The 22,380-nt window shown below is 40.2% G+C and overlaps 1 protein-coding gene across 3 annotated transcripts in view; it reads left to right on the top strand.

The window, feature by feature from the left end:
- Window positions 1–22,380, top strand: part of MEGF10 (multiple EGF like domains 10) — a 92,164-nt gene that overhangs the window by 4,548 nt on the left and 65,236 nt on the right. For all 3 annotated transcript variants that reach the window (XM_070736310.1, XM_070736309.1, XM_070736308.1), the window contains exons 3-4: window positions 1,142–1,242; window positions 5,577–5,669. In XM_070736310.1, coding sequence (XP_070592411.1) covers window positions 1,142–1,242; window positions 5,577–5,669 — 194 coding nt within the window. The remainder of the gene's footprint in view (window positions 1–1,141; window positions 1,243–5,576; window positions 5,670–22,380) is intronic.

Below are 22,380 nucleotides of genomic sequence, written 5' to 3'. Positions count from 1 at the left end.
TTAAAGCCGGTCCCTGGTGCAAAAAGGGTTGGGGACCTCTGTCCTACAGGATTGGGTGGCAGAGAAGTTGAACATATGTAAATTTAAAAGTTTAAGAAAGTTTACAAGTTAAGTGAAAGAAACTTCATTATTCATTTATATGTACATGTACATTTCTTCATTAAAAACATGTCTTTCTGCATAATTTAGACTAACTTTGTGAGTTTTTTGAGGGCTGGAACCAATTAAAATTATTTACATTAATTCCTATGGGGAAAAGTCGTTCGAGATAAGAGCTGCTCGACTTAAGAGCCCAGGTCCGGAACGAATTAAACTCGTATCTCGAGGTACCACTGTATAGGGTAACATTGAAAATATTATCTTGAAGTTTGAAATGCATTTGTAGATTAAAGAGAACTAACTTGTAACATTTTCTCTTTTTCTAAAAAGATAATTACAGTAAAATGAATATATACTAATATGGTTTGAAGACATAAATTTTCAATTATAACCACTCTGTATTTAATAGCCCTCTTTGTATGGGGCAGAAATGAAAATGTTGCTTCAGCTATGCATAGTGGAGCCACTGTGTGTGAGTTGGGTGGTTATATAAATTACTTTAACTAATAAACACATGCATCCATCTACTGATTCTTTTTGAACAATACAGAACTTGTTTTTAATGTTGAATCATTTTGAGTTTTTAAAAGTTCTGAATTTGTAAATTTGTGACATGTTGGTGAAGTATACTTTGTTCTTGTTGTGCTCCATTGTCTGACAATGGTTTTGTGCATTTAAAAATTAAACATTGGTCTGAATGTGTACCAATTAATTGGTTAAAATATTTAATAGCAAATCTAGATTATATATCCACATAGTATCAGCTGCAATTCTGCAGTACAGTATTTGTTATGGATCTTGAATAGGATCCCCATTTCTAGATAATGCAGTTGGCAGGTAATATTTATCTATCTTTGTAAGGGATATAATAATAATAATAATAATAATAATAATAATAATAATAGTAATAATGTATTAGATTTGTATGCCACCCCTCTCCAAAGACTATAGATGATTTACAGAATAATACAATTTATCCTAGATCCTAGCTGGATCTTTTGAAATAGTTGTTCACAAATTTTACATGTTCATATTTTAACAGAATTAGTTATCGAACTGCTTACAGGCATGGAGAAAAGACTATGTATAGACGGAAATCTCAGTGTTGCCCTGGATTTTATGAAAGCAGGGAAATGTGCATTCGTAAGTAAAATTATTTTCGTAAGAATATCCAGCTCTTGATAATATGTTAATGAGAATGTTAATGACAATTCCCCAAGAAACAAAATGTCTTTAGAAAAGCAGTGAGATGAGTATGGTGGTTTACATATATGGGATGCTTCTTTGACATTAATTGATGGGGCGGAGAGTGGAAAGGAAGGTTTTAGTGAATATAGTGGTTGATTTGGCACTAGGCAAATGACTATTGCATAACAGAATAACAGAGTTGGAAGGGACCTTAAAGATCTTCTAGTCCAACCCCCTACCATTCCAGGAAGAAAAAAACCCTATACCATTTCAGACAAATGGTTGTCCAATCTCTTCTTTAAAACCACCAATGTTGGAGCATCCATAACATCCGTAGGCAAACCGTTCCACTAATTAATTGTTGTAATTGTCAGGATATTTCTTCTTAGTTGCTTCTCTCCTTGATTAGTTTCTATTCATTGCTTCTTGTTCTGCCTCCAGGTGCTTTGGAGAATAGGTTGATTTACTCCTCCTTATGGCAGCCCCTCAGATATTGCAACATTGCTATCATGTCACCGGCAAATCAATCAATCAATCAATCAATCAATCAATCAATATCAACTTTATTTGATTAGTCAATTGACCATATCAAAGTGAGGAAAAGGACCACATCGGTCATCATAAAACTGTGACTGGTTAAAATTCAATAAAATTGGCTAAAATAGAGGGAATTTGAATAAATAATAAGTTAAAATGCAGTATAATATGCTAAAATTGAGTAGTAAAACATGAGAATATAACTCGTGCAAAGAATTATGTTAAACAAATCTAAGATACTGATATAAAATATTCTTAATTGAGTTCATCTCCTTTGCATGCCACCCCAATATGTTCTATAAAACGTATTCTCATCTGAACAGCCCTGACTATAAACTTAGCGGTTCTAGAAACTACATATATATTTGTACCCTGAAGAAAATATGATAATTGTTTATTACAGTCCCAGTGTATGATTTTGTCAAGTAGGGGCTGTAAATACTGAGGTCTTACTGAGGAGTATAGTTTAAAATTGAGTAGCACATGTGCAATGTCTTCTATTTCTGGTGCACCGCAAATGCATGTTCTGAGAACTTGCATTCCATTTGTTAGTATTTTAGAGGTTCAACACACCTTTTTATAGTTTAAATCACCTCCCTGCATTATTTTTCCTTCAAAGTGAAGTGCAACACTAATGTGTACATAACTTTGATTGACAGCTCCAGTTGGCAGTTTTGACTTTTTGTCTAGCATCTCTGGTGCCAGAATTAGAAGAGACACTGATTATTTCTTCAACTGTCAGTCAGTCAGGAGGATATTACTAAAAATTAAAAATGGATAGTGTTTTTCTTAAGCAAATGAGAACAAAATGAATGAATGAATGAATGAATGAATGAATGAATGAATGAATGAATGAATGAATGATGGAATGAATATCCTTTAGCTTAGTCATAGAACAGCATAGCAAAACCATAGTCTTTTTTCTATGCAAGAAAATTATATAGATTCCACAAACACTGACTATGAGAAGGCCATGATAGAAAGCTATTGTTTCCAAACAACACTTTCCATAATAGTTCCATCTGTTTGTGTTTTTTAATAATTAAAAAAGATCAGTTTATTTCTTGGGCACACATGGCATTTTTATTGCTGACCTTTTTCTCTCCCACTGTTTCAAATGGCCTGAAGGGATTCCACAAATCAATTCCTTTTTGAAATATATTTAGATCATCATAATAAAATATAATACTAATTAAACTTGTAGAAGAAAGTATAAAAATAAGAAATAAAAAGTGCAAGGAAAAAGAAAAGAAAAAGAGAGAAGAAAGAGAAAAGTAAGAATATAATAAAGAGAAAAATTTGTACTTAGAAGTGAATTTTTTTCTACAAGTATAAACAAATGTAGTAATTCTTCACCTCCATTAAGGTTACAAACGTTTATCATTTCATTGTCTATCACCTCTGTTATCTAAAAAACAAGTCTCTAAAACAACATATTTTGAGTCCCAACTGATCAGGAGGAAATGGAGATTTTGCATATCCTTCCCCTGCCACATCCACCAAGCCACTCCCACCAAGCCACACCATGCCCACCAAGTCACGCCCATCGAACCAATAGTAAATAATTTTAATCCCACCATTCTACCAGCTGTAAATGCGGATGGGTTTTCAAGTACCTAAAATGGAATCATGTGACCAGGGGAACTGGTATGTCATTTTACAATAGTTGGGTGTGCTTTATAGGCTGGCTCAGGAATTCTGGGAGTTGAAGTCCACAAATTATAAAAGGGTCATAGTTCCCCATCTCTGCTGTAAGGTATTTGTTCCAAGGCTGTTGAGACCGGGAACAATTGTTATTGCTTCTAATCTACGATTTATCTCTTGGCAGTGGTGCTCTTTTTAAATGCTTCTTAGGGCAGGAAGAATAAAATATACCACTGCAGTTTCATATTCCCATAAGAAACATTATTAATATATATTTATATTATTTCAGATAAGTAATCAAAGAATAAAAGAGATGATGATAAAAATAGAAAAGAGAGGCAGCAGGAAGCTCTCCACATTGACTGTTTGCAGACGTGCACCTAACATTATCTAATACACAACAATTTTCAGAAATTTCTGTTTTAGTTACCTACCATGTTTCCCCGAAAGTAAGACAGTGTCTTACTTTCTTTTTATCCCCAAAAGCCCCACTATGTCTTACTTTCGGGGTATGTCTTATATTGGAAAAAAATTGAAAGGGTCGCGTTCCCGAAGGCGGCATCTCCCCAGAGTCCAGAAGGGCAGCCGCGGGACAGGAGCCTCGTGAGCCCTTTTCCAAGGTCAACCTCAGGGCTCCAGGGCAGCCTCCTCAAGGGCGACAGCCGCCCTCGTTCTCCTCTTCTTCCTCCTCCTCCATCACCGCCGCCACGCCACGCTGCTCACCCAGAGCGAGGGGAGGAGGATCTGAAGAGAGCGCCAATGGGAAGGAAGCGCCCCGACCTCGTCTCGGGCGACAAGGGGTGGAAAGGGGGGGTCCTTTCAAGGGCTCCAAGAGCCTGTCCCCTGCTTCTCCCCCAGGAGGGACTGTTATTTCCCTCAAAAGCCCCGTGGAAGCGAAGGCGACAAGCGGTTTCGAGGCTCCCTCACTTATCTCGCACCCCCCCAACACCATCACCACAGTCCCTTCTCTTCCCCTCTTCGAGACGCGGGCAAAGGATGGGTGGGGACTTTCCTACCTCTGGCCAGGTGGCTTCCCTTGCAGGGCCGTTTCTGAGGAGCCCGCCGGGTTCATAACGGTGGCAACCCGCGGCCACCAAGGCAGGGCCCTCGCCCACCTCGACTGCCGCGGAGAGGCTGCACCGTGACCCCTCGATGCCGCCTCTTTCCTCCCTGCGGCTAACTCGGCTCTGCCGGCAAGTTTCACTGGCTCTCGAGGAGGCGAAAGCAAAGGCAGGAGCAGGTCGCTCACTGCAGCAAGCCCCGCCGTCTCCGGCCGACAGCTCCCTCTAACGAGCTGAAGCTTAGCAGTCTGGCTTCATCCCTCCATCAGCCAAACTCCCCGGCGGGCTGGGCCTCAGCAGGCCACCTCCCTCACAGCTCCCCTCCCCGGTCCCGGAAGAAGGCAGCGAAAGCGCGCCCTTCTTCCCGCTTAAAAAAGGAAGGCAGCTAGATGAGAGGGAGGCGGCAATACCCCCGTGTTTTCCCGAAAGTAAGACATATGTCTTACTTTCGGGGTACGGCTTATATTAGCCGACCCCCCTGAAACCCCTGATACGTCTTACAATCGGGGGTGTCTTACTATCGGGGAAACAGGGTAGGTATTGTTCTACATTAATTTAGCAAGACATAAAATAAAGAAAAAGATGAAAGGAGATACTTCTTTGGATGCAATTTTGATCCTAGAAATGGTAATCTTTAAAATCGTGATTATGAATTTAGTGCCTTAGATTTTATGAAACATTCCTATATGAAATGCTAATATTAATTAATACAACTGTTGCTTGTTTTTACTCAATGGAATCTCTATTACATGGTTAAAACACCACTTTCTTTATTTCCTTTCCTTTTTGTCTTTTTGTTCTAATTGTAGCAAAGTAGGACAATTAGTAAATAAATGCAAATAGATGGATGAAAGAATAATGACATATAGGGGACAAATGAAAACAAGAATTGAACAACTTAGCCTCTTAATTTTAAGAGGGAACTGGAAACAACTAGGTTGCAGAAAAAACAACCTTTATTGTTGCTTTTTTGCAACCCTCCCTTTCTTTATTTTTGTTCTTCCTGATTTTTCATTATCTGTTTCACTCACCCTGTTTCTTTGACAGCTCACTGTACTGATAAATGCATTCATGGCCGTTGCATTGCTCCAAACACCTGTCATTGTGAGCCTGGCTGGGGTGGACCCAACTGTTCAAGTGGTAAGTCTGCATCTGCTCCTGTCAGTCTTCTATTCTGTCTGTTCTATTGCTCTTCTTTGCTGGGAGATTAAAACACTGTTGTACTATAGTTCTTCCGCATTTGAGATATCACTTCCAAAGGGATAGAATGCTCCACATGCGATTCAATCTGTCTGCCTTGTTTTCAATTTATTCAATACCAGCATTGCTTTATTATTATTATTATTATTATTATTATTATTATTATTATTATTATATAGCATATTGTTCAGGAAATTAAATGGAGAGAGCATCTGAATCAGAGAGAAAAAAAGATTAAATAATTTGATCTCTTCCATTTTTGAAATATCTCCTGCAAAATTCTAACAGAATATCAACAGGTAATAGATTTAAACCCAATTTCCATGCCAGGTTTAAATCTTTCTAATAAAAGTTATTTATTGACTAAAAACTAGAACTGAGAAACTGCAGGAAATTCCCTGTAGTTTATACTTTGGACCCACAGAACCTTAACCAATCACAATACTTGAAGAAACCTGTCCAAATATGAATGTCCTAAATTTCCCTTCAAAACAGTTGGAGTTAACAGTTAGGGTCATCTAAAGGTTAGTTTCACTTTAGTAAGGCTTAACACAACTACAATGGTACCTCTACCTAAGAATGCCTATACTTACAAACGTTTCTAGATAAGAACTGGGTGTTCAAGATTTTTTTTGCCTCTTCTCAAGAACCATTTTCCACTTACAAACCCGAGCCTCCGGAACTGTAACCATAAAAGGCAGGGATAAGCCTCCGTGGGGCCTCTCCAGGAATCTCCTGGGAGGAAACAGGGCTGGAAAAGGCAGGGAGAAGCCCCCAAGGGGCCTCTCTAGGAATCTCCAGGGAGGAAACAGGGCTGGAAAAGGCAGGGAGAAGACCCCGAGGGGCCTCTCTAGGAATCTCCTGGGAGGAAACAGGGCCTCCACCCTCTCTGTGGTTTCCCCAATCGCACACATTATTTGCTTTTACATTGATTCCTATGGGAAAAAATGTTTCTACTTAGTAACAAATTAAGTTCGTAAGTAGAGGTACCATTGTATTCAATTGATAAGATATACTTTTCTGGAATCAGAAGAGAAGAGGACTACCAGTCATTAAGTCAGGCTTTTCCAAGCTGTACCACCTGTTAAAATAGTTCTTTCTAAGGTGGAATTGATCTCATGACATAGAGACGGCTGGCATACAAATCCAATTAATAAATAAAATAAATAAATAATGCTTCTTTGATCTTAAAGGAATACCAGCATGGGAAAGTATACAAGGTATTGTTTAATGTAGTGATTAAAAGGACCAGGTTAGAAACAGGTGACTTTGAATTCTAATCCCATCTATGGCACAAAGCCTTGGACCAGTCACTTTCTCTCAACTCTAGGAAGACAGCAATGGCAAGCAATTTCTGAAATCTCGCTAAGAAGACTGCAGGGACTTGTCCAGGCAATTGCCCAAAATTAATACTGACTTGAAGCACATGCACAAAAGGTGCTGAACTAGGAACGGGAAGTTCAAGTTTTCTTTTAGGCAGAAAAGCCAGAAAAATGGCTTTAGGCCAGCCATTCTCGCTTAGCCCTAGCAAGAAAATATTGGGAAACTATTTTTGAAATACTGACAAGAAAACTTCCTGGGCCTATTGATACAATCATCAGAAGAGAAAATGTTCTCCTAGGATGATAACAATAGCAACATTCTTAAAAGAAGTAACTATAAGACACCAGAAAATGCTGCCCGGGTGAAACTGTGTTGAATGAAATAGAACATACTGAGATCAGGCATGTCTAAGGAGATTCTCATTCATCCAGGTCATGGTTGTCCCATAGGTACTTTTTCTGGATTTTCTGGGGGTGGGTGGGGGTTAAAGACATTTTGCTTCTCATCTGATCCACTCAGTGTAAAATTAAAAATGCATTATTTTCTGGCTGTATCTGGAGACTGATATTTATTTTTTTTGTATAATTTGTGCTGGATTTAAACTTATTTTATTACCAGTTCTCCTGAACCATTCCTTTCTATTTCCCCTTGATGCCAGGTTCAGAAGTGCAAATGTTATCTATTTGCACAATAGGATTATATGGAAGGCATGTTGTTGCTGAATGACGGAATAATAAGCCGAGAAACCCCTGGGATGTTAGTGATCTTTTATATTAAAAAAATTGCATATTAATTACAACTGAAATTGTAACTTGAAATACTAAAGAATGTTTTTTATTCAAAAAATAGTGTTGTAGGGCACTTCAAGATAGAAAATACTGCTTTGTTCACAAGCTGTTAAAGCAAGATTTTGTAAGCAAGAGGCTGAGGCTGTCTGGCATGCATCCATTTAACCATAGCAGACAAAAGGAGAAATGAGAGGGTGTTTTCATTACATTGCATTGCTCCAAATTTTATTTTCTCTAGTCATTCCGAAATGAAAGAGCAAATTTAGCTTGCATAGTTTTATAACTTGTATGTATGATTGGTTTTTTTAAAATTGGGGTTTTTTAGATTATTTTTAATATTAGATTTGTTTACATTGTCTTTTTTATTGTTGTTAGCCGCCCCGAGTCTTCGGAGAGAGGCGGCATACAAATCTAAATAAATAAACAAACAAACAAACAAACAAAATGAATGAATGAACGAACGAACGAACGAACGAACGAATAAATAAATAAATAAATAAATAAATAAATAAATAAATAAACTAACTCTTCACTTTGCTACTGCCACTTTGTAAGATATGTATGGCTTCCTTTACAGGGGAGGTATTCACCTTCCCTACCATTTTGCAAATGTGAGTATATGTCACCTCCGCGCATGCACGCAGCCTCCCACACATGTGCTTTACTCATGTGTGCACCTTTCACGCACGCACCCTGCCTCAAAAATGTGGCTAAATAGGACGGCATTACGTCCGGGCAGGTGGTTGGCCCACCCCCACCAGCACCCACCCGCAGTCGCCACTACTAGTTCGCCTGAACCAGTCCGAACTGGCAGAATACCACCTCTATTCCTTTGTCATAGATTTTGTTGAGAACTACCAGATATTTCACTTAAAAACATATGACAGATAACAAGAGAAAGTGCTGGGATATTTCTATGAATATCTGGAATGTATTTATATTATAGATTTAGTATTCAAACTATTCTTCTGATTAAAAATAGGAAAAAGGATAATGTCCCAATCTCCAAACAAAACGGATCTGAACTTAATCAGGCTACTTGTTCTAAGAAATATAAGCCAGCTTGAAATGAAATTATTTCCTTCCTTGTTGTTATATCTTTTCATCAAAATTTGGTTTGTTCATAAATTCATATATATTCCTTTCGTCAAAAGGGTTCAAAAATCAGCTAGTGCTGCAGCTTTTTTTCGAATCGAATCTTTTACCTGTCACAAATAATCCATTATTGTTAATTATAAAATCATTGGAATTAAATGTTATATCCATATATGTTTTTCTAGAGTGGAATCCACCAATGGAATGTTAACCTCATAGCAGGACCTATTGCATGTGTAACTAGGAAGAACAGGGGCTGGTAGAAGGCAATAATATTCAAAACATGATTTTGAAATAACCATTTACATCCTGCTAGTATTCACCATAGGTCATCCATTGTATGAATGGATTTTAAATACAGTAACTATATTTTTGTCAGTAAAAATTTAATATTGTCACTTTTGAATGGGTTGTAAGCCAGTTAGTCAAATTCACATAATTATGTCTGTTAATGCATTCAAGTTTACTAAAATGTCAATAGTGGTGTAGGACTCCTTTTCTTGATCAAACACAGCAATTCTCTGCAATTTACTCAGACAATAGTCTAAATGAATTCAATGGACCTTAATCAGAAGAATATTCTAGTCAAACTCATTTTTTCATTTGATAGTAACTATATATAGATAAAAACCTCTGAACAAGTGGCAGATGTGTTCAATTCAGTGGAAGAATTTTGGAGACAATGGAGTTATGGTAGCAACTGAAAGGAGCATTACAGTACTTTGTCCCTTTGAAAGTGTGTTCCCGTATAACAGAACTAAGTGAGTAAAGGGCAGACAAGAGGGCAAGGGTTAGAGACTTGTGTCTGGTGTGTAATTTAATATGTAATGGGAGGATGACTTAACTTTGAACTTAGTACTGTGAGACAGTGGTTAGATTGGGACCAATCCCTTATTCGATTTTCAAACCTTTTTTTTTTTAAAAAAAACCCCAGCTGCATGAAAGTGCTGGTTTGTTGTAAATATCAGTCTTTTATCCCTTGTACGACAAATGGCAACTGCTAGAGTTTGTTATTATTTAAATCTGCTAAGTTTGAACTGATCCATTTGTTTATCAGTTTCCTATCCTATATTTCATTCAGGTTGCCAAATTTCTTTTATGATCAAATATAAAAGTGTGAAAATGTGACATAGAACATCACATTTATATTTCAACAGGATTTCTGAGTTGAATAGAAGTAATAATCTGATAAGTTTAGATTTGTATACTTTCTCTGCATTTCCATATCTAAGTGATGTTCAAAAAATCCTTAATGTCAAACCTAAGTTTAGTGTTGCACATTAATTTGAGAAATACAAGTACATTATAGTTGACAAATTTTGGTCCCTTTATCTTCTGGAAAATGAAATTAACTGTTATATGATGATGATTATTATTATTGTTATCATTTTATGGGAAGATGTATGTACCAAATAATTGCAGATTATGATAGTCAATATCCTTTTGTTATTCAAATTTATCCAATCCTTTATTCATTCATTCATTGCACAATATGTGTAATAGTTTGCAAATCAGCACTGCAGTCTCAACAAGGGAAATCTTTCCATTCCCACCCATACACGGCAGAGAAACCTCTTCCAGTACCACACCTAATTGTATTCAATTTCAACCAGGCAAAGCGAGGCAGGTAAAAGCCAGATGATTTGGTATAGGGATCACTAATGGTCAGGTGACAAGAAGATACCTTTGGCCATTCCTCACTTTAGGTATTTTCAAGTTTAAACTGGGTAGATGTTAAGGGAATATCTGTTTTCCAAGCTGGCCTAGAGGATTTTAATCTTGTGATGGGCCGCGCATTATCCTGGTGAATAGGAAGGACCTTGCTGTTCAGCATTTTTGGCAATAGCCGAATGAAAGCTTGTTGTCATCTAATGTGGGGAACTATGATATTACTAAGTACTGGAAACCAGTGCCGAGGAATGAGAGAAATAATCATCTATGTCTAGTAAAGGGCAGCCATTTGTGCCCTACTGGAATGCTCGGGAGGGGGCGCAAGGTCATGGGGTGGGCGTGTGGGTGCCCGTGCCCACCCTTAAATTTCCTGCACATGCGCAGAGTCATGAGCTGAAGCGGTCCCACCTGGGAGCCAGCAGAGGGCTTATCACCATGATTGGGGTGTAATGTGTTTAAGTGACACCTTAATTTATTTGGCTTAATGCTGTCCACTGCCAACATTTTTAGACACAGTAAACATACCGGTCTTTCCTCGTCTCCCACCGTAGTCACAGTGAAGGCAAGCGCTACATACGCTTCATCATATTTCCTTATCTTAGCTTTTGGGAGACTTACATTTGTCTCATTTTCTCTGTCTCTCCCCTCCTTTCTTTTCATCCCTGTTAAACATTTTCCCATGTTTTCTCTTAAGATTTATTTTATGCACTTCATATCTCCTACTCTGTGCTGTGTGCTATTGTTTGGTGCAAAAACCCCCTACTCCCTGCAGCAAAAAAAAGCATGTTTCCCGGTCATGCGCTCCCCAGCATTGCTCTGCTCCACTATTTGAGAAACACTGTGATACAGAGCCAGACTGGCAATCAATGCAGCTTATATAACAGAAGTGTAATATGTGCTCTTCTAGAAGCTAGCAACTTATATTGCTGTATTCTGCACCAGTTTACTTATTTAGGGCATGGCAACGTTACAATAATCAGGAAACTACAATTAGGAGGCTATGTTTTGGCTTCTTGAGACTGCTAGCCCATTCTGTTCACAGTTATGCACTATCCATGGTACACCACAGAGGATGACCTAGCTTCATACCAGAAAGAAAGAAAAATGCACAGCATCTTGTAGCATCATCCGGGTGTTAGGTTCGAAGCCAGAATGCTTGGAGGTCTTGGCCTGCTGCATTATGCTATGTTCTTTTGGAATATTTCTTGTTGTAGGAAGGGGAGGACCAGTTGCATGAGGAGACAGACAAAATAAATTCCTTTGAAAGTTAAAGGTCATCCTTTGTCCAGCACTAGTGGTCCGTGTGATCAACTTGTGGGTGTTGGACTGGAGAATGAACTTTTAAACTGGAAGTAGAAATCCTGGGGAAATCAGATTCAGGTTTCCCCGGAGACGTGTCTGAAGTAGACCCAGAGGCAGAGTTCAAACAAAATCGGTACTTTTATTCCGCTCAGAGAACAAGTGATAGCTCAGCAAGGCAAGTGACAAATCAGCTAGTACCGACTGACTCTGCTTGGAGAAACCGCTTCTTTTATACATTTGCGGCTCCCGCCAAAGCAAGAGCCAGCCGCGTCTGAGCCAATCAGGAGCGACTTCCTGCTTTAGCTCAGACAGCGCTGGGAGACGGAACAAACTATCTACAGGAAATACAAGGTAGCCATTTCAAGATACAACACCCCTCCCCTCATAGTTGGACGCATCCATCACGAGAGCCACGTGACAAAGTCGTCCAATCGGTGGGGTCTCCGTGGAGCTCGCTCTGACCTGCGCAGTTCAATTGCTCCTTCGACACAGACTGTGGAGGATGGCTCGCCGCTGTTCTCCCGGTGCGGTGGACTTGGCCTGGCGGGCCCAACGCAGGCTTCGGAGGAGGAGGATGGCTCGGCGTCGCTGGATGGCTCTCCCAGGCCCGATAAGTCCCTTTGCGAGTCTCTTAATTCGGGCAATGTGTTAAAGTCTGTTGAAGGGGGAGAGTCCATGTCAGCGGGTTGTGGCAACTGATTTTCCGTTCGTTTCCGAATGTGGTCGATGTGTCGTCTCCACATACGACCATCCTCTAGTTTTACCATATAAGTCTTTGGTGCATTTTGCTTAACAACAATTCCTTTCATCCAGTTTATATTTCCATCAAAACTTTTTACATATACATTTTGTCCCAAATACATTTCTCTTTCAGGTTTTACACACATTTGATTATTATTAATACAGAATCTTGGGTTCAACCTATCTAGTGGTGACCTTAATTTTCTTCCCATTAATAACTCTGCAGGGCTCACATGTGTGTGAGAGTTAGGGGTGATGTGTTGGGTGAGTAAGAATTGGTCCAAGTTTTGTTGTACATCCCCAGGGCCTGACCTGCGCAATGCCTCCTTCGCCACACGAACGTAACGTTCTGCCAAGCCATTAGCCCATGGCGAGTAAGGCGAGATGAGGGCATGCCTGACCCCTAGGCCATCTAGGAACAATTCGAATTGCCTGGCTGTTAGTTGTGGCCCATTGTCAGACACTAAGATATCTGGGCAACCATGGGTGGCAAACAGTCTACTCAATACCTTGATGGTGGCACTTGTGGTTATGTTGTTCATTGCTATTATTTCCACCCATTTGGAGAACGCATCAACCACTATTAGGAAATACTGGGACCCCACTGGACCCGCAAAGTCAATGTGGATTCTTGACCAAGGCCCAGCAGGCTGCTCCCACTCAGCCGGAGTTGTTTTGGGGGGATTAGGCCGTGACTCTTGGCATGGGTCACACTTTGATACCCAGCTCTCACTATCAGCATCCAGACCTGGCCACCATAAATGCCCTCTTGCTAGGCTCTTCATCCTGACAATCCCAGGATGGCCCACATGTAACATTTTGAGTACTTTTACCCTTAGGCTTTTGGGGATGATCACTCTATCTCCCCACAACAGACAACCCTTTACATATGATAACTCAAGTCTTTTGGTTTTGAAGTCACACAATTCAGGTTTCACAGAATCATTTTGCCATCCCTTAAGTACACAGTTGACCACTTGTTTAAGGATTTGATCTTGCTGCGTGTGTGCAGCTACCTCTTTGGCCGTGGTTAGTGGGTTATCCTCGAGTTCTATCATTAGTACATCTGTGGACGGAGCAGGGTCCTCCACTAAGTCTGTTATGGGGCACCTGCTGAGGCCATTTGCGTGATTGATTTCCTTCCCCCCCTTGTGGGTGAGATCATACTGGTACCCTGAGAGGAAAAGAGTCCACCTGATCAGTCTTGGAGACATAAATGGCAGAGTGGGCTTATTGGGGGCTAGCAGACCCAGTAAAGGCTTGTGGTCTGTAACTAATTCAAAACTTCTTCCAAAAATGTAATTGTGAAATTTCTTCACCCCTGCCACTAAAGCTAGAGCCTCTTTGTCTAACTGGCTATAATTCCTCTCTGTGCTGGTCATGGTTCTGGAGAAAAATGCGATTGGGGCCTCTGTCTTATTAGGCAGAACGTGAGCTAGGACTCCTCCTATGCCGTACGGTGAAGCGTCGCACGTGAGCCTAATAGGTAGTGAAGCACTATATTGGACTACCACACTTTTAGAAGTTAGTAATTGCTTTATTTGAAAAAAAGCTTCACGTTCAGTTTCCCCCCATGTCCAACGGGTTTCCTTCTGGAGTAAACGATGTAGAGGCTCTGCTACTGTTGCCTTCTGCTTTAAAAAAACGGAATAAAAATTAAGGAGGCCTAAAAATGCCTGCAGCTCATTCTTATCTCGTGGCTCTGGGGCTTCCCTAATGGCTCTCAGTTTCTCTGTCGTGGGGTGGATACCTTCTTTGTCTACTTTATATCCTAGGAATTCTATACTGTTGGTTCCCCAGACACATTTGTCAGGCTTGATTCTTAAGCCTTTATCCTGTAATCTCTTAAGTACTTCCCTTATTCTTTTGTTTACTTGTTCCTGGTTTTCCCCTGCAATTAAGATGTCATCAAAATATGGAATGGCCCCATTTACCCCTGACAATAGGCGTTCCATAATGCTCTGGAATATCCCTGGGGCTATGCATACCCCAAACTGTAACCTTGTGCATTTGAAAGCCCCCCTGTGCGTTACAATTGTTTGTGCGTTTGCTGTTTGTTCATCGACCGGAAGCTGCTGGTAAGCTTGCGCGAGGTCGATTTTTGCAAACCTTTTTCCTTCCCCCAGGGAGTGTAGGAGTTGTTGTACCACTGGGATGGGGTATGGATGATGTTGGAGGGCCTTATTAAGGGTAGATTTATAGTCAGCGCAAACCCTTAAAGAACCATCTGGCTTAAGAGGCGTAACTATGGGCGTTTCCCATGGCCCCTGTTCCACAGGGACCAAAATACCTTGGCTTATAAGCTTATCTAGCTGTAGGTCTAGTTTGGGGAGAAGCGGAAGGGGCACCCTGCGAGGTTTGAGCCGGACTGGTGGGACCTTGGGGTCAATAGAAAATGATATAGGGGGCCCCTTATACGATCCTAAGGTGGGGCTGAACACTTCGGGGAACTCTTGCACAAAGTTAGGCATATTATCACAGTTTACATTACACACACCCGAAATTTCAATTCCCAAAGGTTCCATCCAAGCCAACCCCAGGAGAGAGTGCTTAGCCCCTGTTACAATAAGCATGGGTAGGGTACATTTAACATTCTTGAATACAATAGGTACATTTGCTGTTCCCAGGACCGAGATTACCCCCCCTTGAAAATCTCTGATTACTAAAGAGGTTTGTTTTAGATCAGATTTAGACAGATTAGGCATATACAGTTTAAACTTCTCCCAAGGCATAATGGTATACCTAGACCCTGTATCAAGCTCCATCGAGCATGGTTGGTTATTTAGTAACAGCGAGATAACAATTTTGTTCCCCTTTTTGGTTACCGTGTTATTCACGGAAAATTGAGTGTTACCTCTAGAGTAGTCGCGGTTAGCGGTTGAGTAGTTCCTTTGACCCGAATAGCGGAACGGTCGGTTTTCTCGCGGTTGGGGCGTCTGGTTTAGTGGTCGTTGATGGTTCGGTGTGGCGAATGTCTCCTCTGGTGCCATTGCTCTGCATGCGATGGCGATGTGGCCTCGACGGTTGCAGCGGCGGCATGTGGCGTCTCGGAAGGGGCATCGATGGCGCTGGTGGTTCCCTCGGCAGCCCGCGCAGGGGGCTGGGGGGTGAGTAGCTCTGTGGTGTCTTGGCTGGTCTTGTACCAGGAAGCAGTTGTCCCCGTTGTGAGCTAGTTGGCTGAGGTCGTCTGATTCCACGGCGCGGGGAGACGCGGCGTCAATCTTGGCGATGAGTTCTCGCCTTCCATGTTCTTTTAATTCTCTAGCTGCTGCGTCGGCGGCTTCTGCGGTTTGCGCTAGTTTAATCACGGTTTGTAGAGTCGGCTCATCTTCGGTGAGGAGTTTGTTTCTCACCGTGGCGCTTCTCATGCCGAAAACCAGGGCATCGGTGAGACGAGCTTCCGGGTCTTTAAACTTGCATTGTGCAAGTACCGTCCGAAGTCGTGTTGTAAACTGGTTGATTGATTCTGTTTCCTTCTGAGCCATCATGGAGAACTGATGCCGAAAAACCATGGCTGGTTTGGTCGGTTTGAAATGGCTCGCTAACTTGTCTTGTAGGACGTCCCAAGCGACGGTTCTTGCTGGCTGCGGGTCGGTGAGAGTCTGGGCAAGGCCACGGATTTCTGGGCCGCAGTAATTCAGAAAAATAGCCCATCTGCGATCGGCTTCGGCGTCCTGTATCCCTGCCGCCTCGAGGAAGATCTCGAAGGTAGCCATGTATTCGTCCCAGGACGTTTTTTCGGGGTCGAAGAGTTCTGGAGCCTGGCCGATCTGGACTTTGCTCATGTTGCACGCGATGTTTCTTCCGTCCATTCGTCGCCAGTGAAGTAGACCCAGAGGCAGAGTTCAAACAAAATCGGTACTTTTATTCCGCTCAGAGAACAAGTGACAGCTCAGCAAGGCAAGTGACAAATCAGCTAGTACCGACTGACTCTGCTTGGAGAAACCGCTTCTTTTATACATTTGCGGCTCCCGCCAAAGCAAGAGCCAGCCGCGTCTGAGCCAATCAGGAGCGACTTCCTGCTTTAGCTCAGACAGCGCTGGGAGACGGAACAAACTATCTACAGGAAATACAAGGTAGCCATTTCAAGATACAACAGTGTCAAGATGGCTCTAAGAATAAATTGGAACTTTGAGGAAGACTTTGTCTTGGACTCTGATTTAAACTTAGATGTTAATTGGAATGCTGACACCGGGGTCATCTCCCTCCACTGAAGCTACCTTGCAAATCGGTGTCACCTCTGTGAAGGTCTTACCGTTTCATGAAGAGCCAGCTGGTCTTCCCACCAAAGTTATACCTATTTATCTACTTGCATATAACATGCTTTCAAACTGCTAAGTGAGTAGAAGCTGAGGTGACTGATGTGAGCTCACCCCACCCCACAGTACTAAGACTTGAAGCATCTCCAGCATCATTAAGCCACTGAGGCACTGCACTTTGTACCAAATGAAACTTCTGGATACTCCTCAGGGCTGTCCCATGTAGAGTGCATTAAAGTAGTCCAATACAGTAGCCAAGGACATGAATGACTAAGCAAGCCTCCTGATCTAGGAAGGGGCACCATTCACGTATAACACAATACTATTCAATGCAATGCAAAGGCCCCAGTCATAACTGACACCTATTCCCTGAACAGGAGTTGTGAGTCCCCGGATTTCCTCAGTTAGCCTACCAAGTCTGTTTGGGCAGTGTCACCCAATTCATTATTAACAATGGCATAATCCAAAAACCAGTAGGATCCAAAACTCAAAACCATTTGGTCTTCCCAGTGTTCAGTTGAAACCTGTTGGGACAAATGATTTGAATGGAATGGTTCATGTTCAAATCATTCCCCCGATCACAGAAAAGAGTTTACCCCATGTATTTCCTCTGGATTTACTGTACAACAAGTCTGGCATCCAGCTGCTACTGAATCCAAGTGATTTTGTATAACAGATGTTGAACAAATTCCTTGGAACAAAGGGTTCTTGAACTTCCCTCTACACAAGAAGTTTGTTATGTGTTTTTTTTTTCCTGACGAATCACCGTGGTGTACCCAAATATAGGATGGAGCATACTGCTTCCTTTTTGCCTCTCGACCCCTCTAAGGGCTATCCAGACAGTTAATATTTTTATAGCCAATAGACTGTATTCTATACGTGTAACATTTTTTTCTGATAATGAAAATGAAGGGAGACTAGTATAGATGTATTTCAAGCCTTTAGCTCTCATCAGCTAGCCATTTAGCTGATGAGAGCTAAATAAGTTGAAATATATATATACTAGTCTCTGTTCATTTTCATTATCAGAAAAAATATGTTACACACACACACACACACACACACAGAGAGAGAGAGAGAGAGAGAGAGAGAGAGAGAGAGAGAGAGAATGAGTGTTTAGTCAAGACACTTTTAAGTCTGTTCTGTTGCCACCAACGGTGCAAAAATAGTGCACTTAAATCTACTTTAAATGAGAATGTGTTCTTTTTATTGAATTCAGGCAAATGGACACACTTTATGGCGTTAGGGTTACCAGATAGCAGCCTTATTCAGTGTCTGCTCCTATTGAATAAAAAAAAGTTTTTTACAGTCTAGATCTGTTAGCTCTATGTTGTATTCTGAAATTTCAAGGAATTTCAAAAGATGTTTAAGGATCCAGTCTCCTGATAACAGCACAATTCTAATTTCCTGGAGCATATGAATGGTGAAGATGTTTGATAAAGATAAAATGTAAGAGATGGAAAACTGCTTTATGAAAATAAATATCATCTATAACAGAAGTCAGGCATCCATTTTTAGCATCCTGATACCATTATGCCATTTTACATTAAACATCTAAAAACTGGCAAGATCAGTTGAAATCATGTAAGTTCTGATATAAAACAATTGCATCTCATGAGATCCTATAAGATCTCAGTATATTTTCATGTGAAAATTTTGACTTTAGAAATTAAAAAAAAATTCAAAACCTTCAATTGGGCCCCTAGTTCCTGTTGTGGTTGGCTCTGGCCCAGCTCCTGCCCCAGGGAATGGGGAGGTGGATGCAGGGGAAAATTCAACATGTCACAGGCCTGTGTTATTGCCGACAGAATCAGTTCAGAGTTTAGTTTCCTTGGACGAAGAAGAAGGTAGGAGTGACTCGGCAGAGGAGGGCTTGGCACACAGCCCAGGCAGTCACTCTCCCTTATCTTCCATTGATTCAGATGATGACATTTTGGACCTACGCAAGCGCAGAATTATGCGTAGAAGAGACCAAATAAGAACATATTACAGGAAATAAGGGAGGCCACCTGTGTTTGGGTGGGGCTCCAGTAATTAGGGCTGCTGCTATAAATAGCAGCATGTGAGTTTGGCCATTGTGGAAGAATATCTGATTGGAGTTCATCAGGAATCTTGTGTTGCTGGACTTTGTTGCTTTTTCACACCTTTGAAACCAAAGCAGAGCAACGTGTGTATGTGTGTGTGTGTGTGTGTGTGTGTGTCTCACTTCGTTGGAAGAAGAAAGGGTGTGAAGTGTCTTCACAGCTGCTAGCTAAGTACTTAATGACTGCTTAAGGGAAATTGTACATACTACCCGGTTGTTTTGGGATGAGTATTCTTTGCAATACAAAAAGAGTGCTTTGTTTATTTTGAATTTTGTGATAAAGAACATTGTTTTGAATTTTCAAACGTGTGTGTATGTCTGAAATTTGTACCCTTGAATTTTCAGGAGGCTCCTATCAGAGAGCCCAGCAGAACAGTTCCCATGTATATAGAATAGCTTATATGTGATTTATATTGACTGATGGTAGCATTCTAGGGTGTCAAATCCCCTTTTTCCTAACACCATGCCCCAGATTGAATGTGTGATCTTCTGAATGCAAAGCATGTACTCAGGAACTGAGCTGATATTTCTTGTTAAGTCTCCAGGCGTGACAGATAACAAAACAGAAACAAAACAAAACTCCATGTCTTTTTCACTTTCGGAGCGCATGTTTATTATGGAAATTTTCAGACACAATCTTCATGCTTCCCTGCAGTGTCATTTACCATCAAGAATGTCTGTAAAGGTCTTGTAAAGTTCCATACCGCCAATTATTTTTCTCACAGGATCTGGCAGATGCAGAAGAGAGTAGAAACAGTAGTTTTTGGCACCATTTCTGTGGGATATTCACACGAGGTACAACTTCTGCCAAATTCTCAGAGAAGCAGTTCATTTTTAATCAACCCCTGAAAGACTGAACTCAACCAAAGTAGACAATTGCATTTTCTCAACCCAGAAGCAGAATAATCAAGGAATAAAAAACAAAAACCTGAAGTAGAATAAAAAACCCCAACTGAATCAGTCCAGAATTCATATTAAAGTATCAGCTGAATATTAGGTCATTTTCTAGACATATACAATAAGAATCAGATCTGGGTTTGAGAAATATTCCCTCTTAATTCTGTTACTGGTGTTTCATGCCATCTTGTAGTAGACACCATTCTGGTATAACTCTCGTCGTTTCTTAGGGATAGTAACACAATCTTTCATCTGGTTATTATTCATTGGTCTCCCTCAGAGTTTAATCTTCATGCTATTTTATATTTACTTGGAATTAGCAATGTAAATTGTGTAATGGGTCAGAAACGCTTCTTGTGTGGGAATATTTAGACAAATAATTCTTGTGTGGGGACATTAAGCTGTTTTAGATGGCATAGAACTTTTCGTATGACTTCAGAATTTGGCAACATTTTTGGATTCAACCATAGTCCTGGATACTTAAATAATGATTGTATTTCTTTAGTGCTTTATTCAGCTGAGAATTTATATGCCACTTAAAAAAACCTGCATAGTTGCATGTATTTCTTAATTATATCTAGGTTGGATATGAAGCTATTTTTGAAAAATGAAAAATCCAAATAGTTCAAAACATGCCAGGATTTCAAAGTTGTTTCCAACCGAGCCAAATTCATAAAATCATAGAAACTAAGCTCAGTTCAATGCAATAATATAAATTAATACATCCCTGATAGATATTTCCAATTGGATATATTCATTGAATCAAACTGAAATGGAAATCAGTCAATTCTTTTAACTTGAAAATTTTCTTTTTTACTTTGGGTATGAGCTTTCCACCCAATTTTAAGTCAACTGCAAGTATGACAGTCATTCCTCCCATATTCTCATTCAAGTTATTCATTAAAAAATACAGAAGTCTACACCACCCTTTTGGTGTGGTATAGTATTGTTTGCTCCACCAATCTGATGAAGAGATTTTAATGAATATGCTTTGAGTACAATTTGCTATCCAGCTGTGTTTTCACTTAGTTATCATGTCATCCAGCCAGCACTTAACTAGCTTGTTAATCAGAATGCCATGGTTAGTTTGTCAAATGCTTTACTGGAATTCCATCTACAGCATTCCCACAATCTGCTAAGAAAATCATCCAATCAAAAATTGAGAAAAGATTAATCTGGCAAGACCTTTTTTTTTGCTTAATCCATGCCTAAGCATTGCATTGCTTTCAAGGTGCTTATTACTATCTGTTTATTAATTATTCTAGAAACTCTTCTGATGTCTGTTTCATTGCTTCTCTATTCCTCTGCTTTAGAATCTATGTTACGTACTGACATATGGAGTACAAATTCGTATAACCGCCACTGACTGGGTAATCCGGAGGTGGGAGAAATAAACTGCTGTCAGTGGCTAGCAGGTTTCAGGGAAACCCTTAAAGTCACTTTCCCTGCAACCTGCTGGCAATCCATATTAGTTCTAGCTATTAGATAAGGTGCTGAACTGTCATTGTGACTCATCTCTTCATTTACACATGAATCTAACACTAAGGGTAATATTTTTCTGCCTGGTTGTCTTGCATTTCATCCTTAAAAATGAATAATTAATTTGGCTCTGGAGATTTCTGCTTTTTTAAAGAATTATTTCTGTTTAAAAATGAAGTCTTTTGGGTATGCACATGGTTGTTTCTAAGAGCAGGATACTATTCTGAGCAATGATTAGTGAATCAGATTTTACAACTATAATTGAAAGGAGATGTATTCATAAGAGGTACATGATAGAAATAGGTATTTGAGTACCTAGAGTTTCCTTATGTTCCTCTAAAATACTTATCATGAGAAGATGGCATTATGAACCTTCAAGAGTTGATGAAATTGTGGATCTGTTCATAAGCTAATATCGAAAGGAGTTGAGGGTCCAAATCCAATGGCACTGTTTCTTTAACACCTATTACCAGAAGATGATAATAGGTAAGAGTTTACTTTGTCCCCTCTTCCTTTAGCACTGAGCCTGATTTGTTGTCTGCAAGATTGCTAATCTGATGTTTCTCTTTCGAGGTTTATAATGTATAAATAAATCTCTTTTCTGCTATAGTAGTAAAATGTGCTCACTAATCCTTGCTTTGCTCAAACTTGTTCTCAAGAATGCTTAGACATCCAATCAGAATGTTTAACTCCAACAATTCTGTAACATGTTTTGATTTAGAATTTCAGTCCAGTCCAGTCCCTTCATCCTATTTTTCACAGCTGACTGGCAGAACTTACTCAATCTAAAATTAAAATAGGAAATGAATAGTTCTGCCTTTTCTTAGTTTTCTTTCTTTAAAGAATGAATGTTACCTCTATTAAGAAATGGATATGCTGAATTCCACCTCTTATAAGAAACTGTTTTTAAGCATCTTTGCCAACCAGCCTCACCTCATTCTGAGCTTTAGTTTTTCTGATACCATGGAATTAACTCTGAACAATCTGTGCATAATGTCCTACACTCGTTCTTT

This window comes from Erythrolamprus reginae, chromosome 2 (assembly GCF_031021105.1).
Source record: "Erythrolamprus reginae isolate rEryReg1 chromosome 2, rEryReg1.hap1, whole genome shotgun sequence".
Taxonomy (NCBI): domain Eukaryota; kingdom Metazoa; phylum Chordata; class Lepidosauria; order Squamata; family Dipsadidae; genus Erythrolamprus; species Erythrolamprus reginae.
This window is presented reverse-complemented; position numbering and strand designations above follow the sequence as displayed.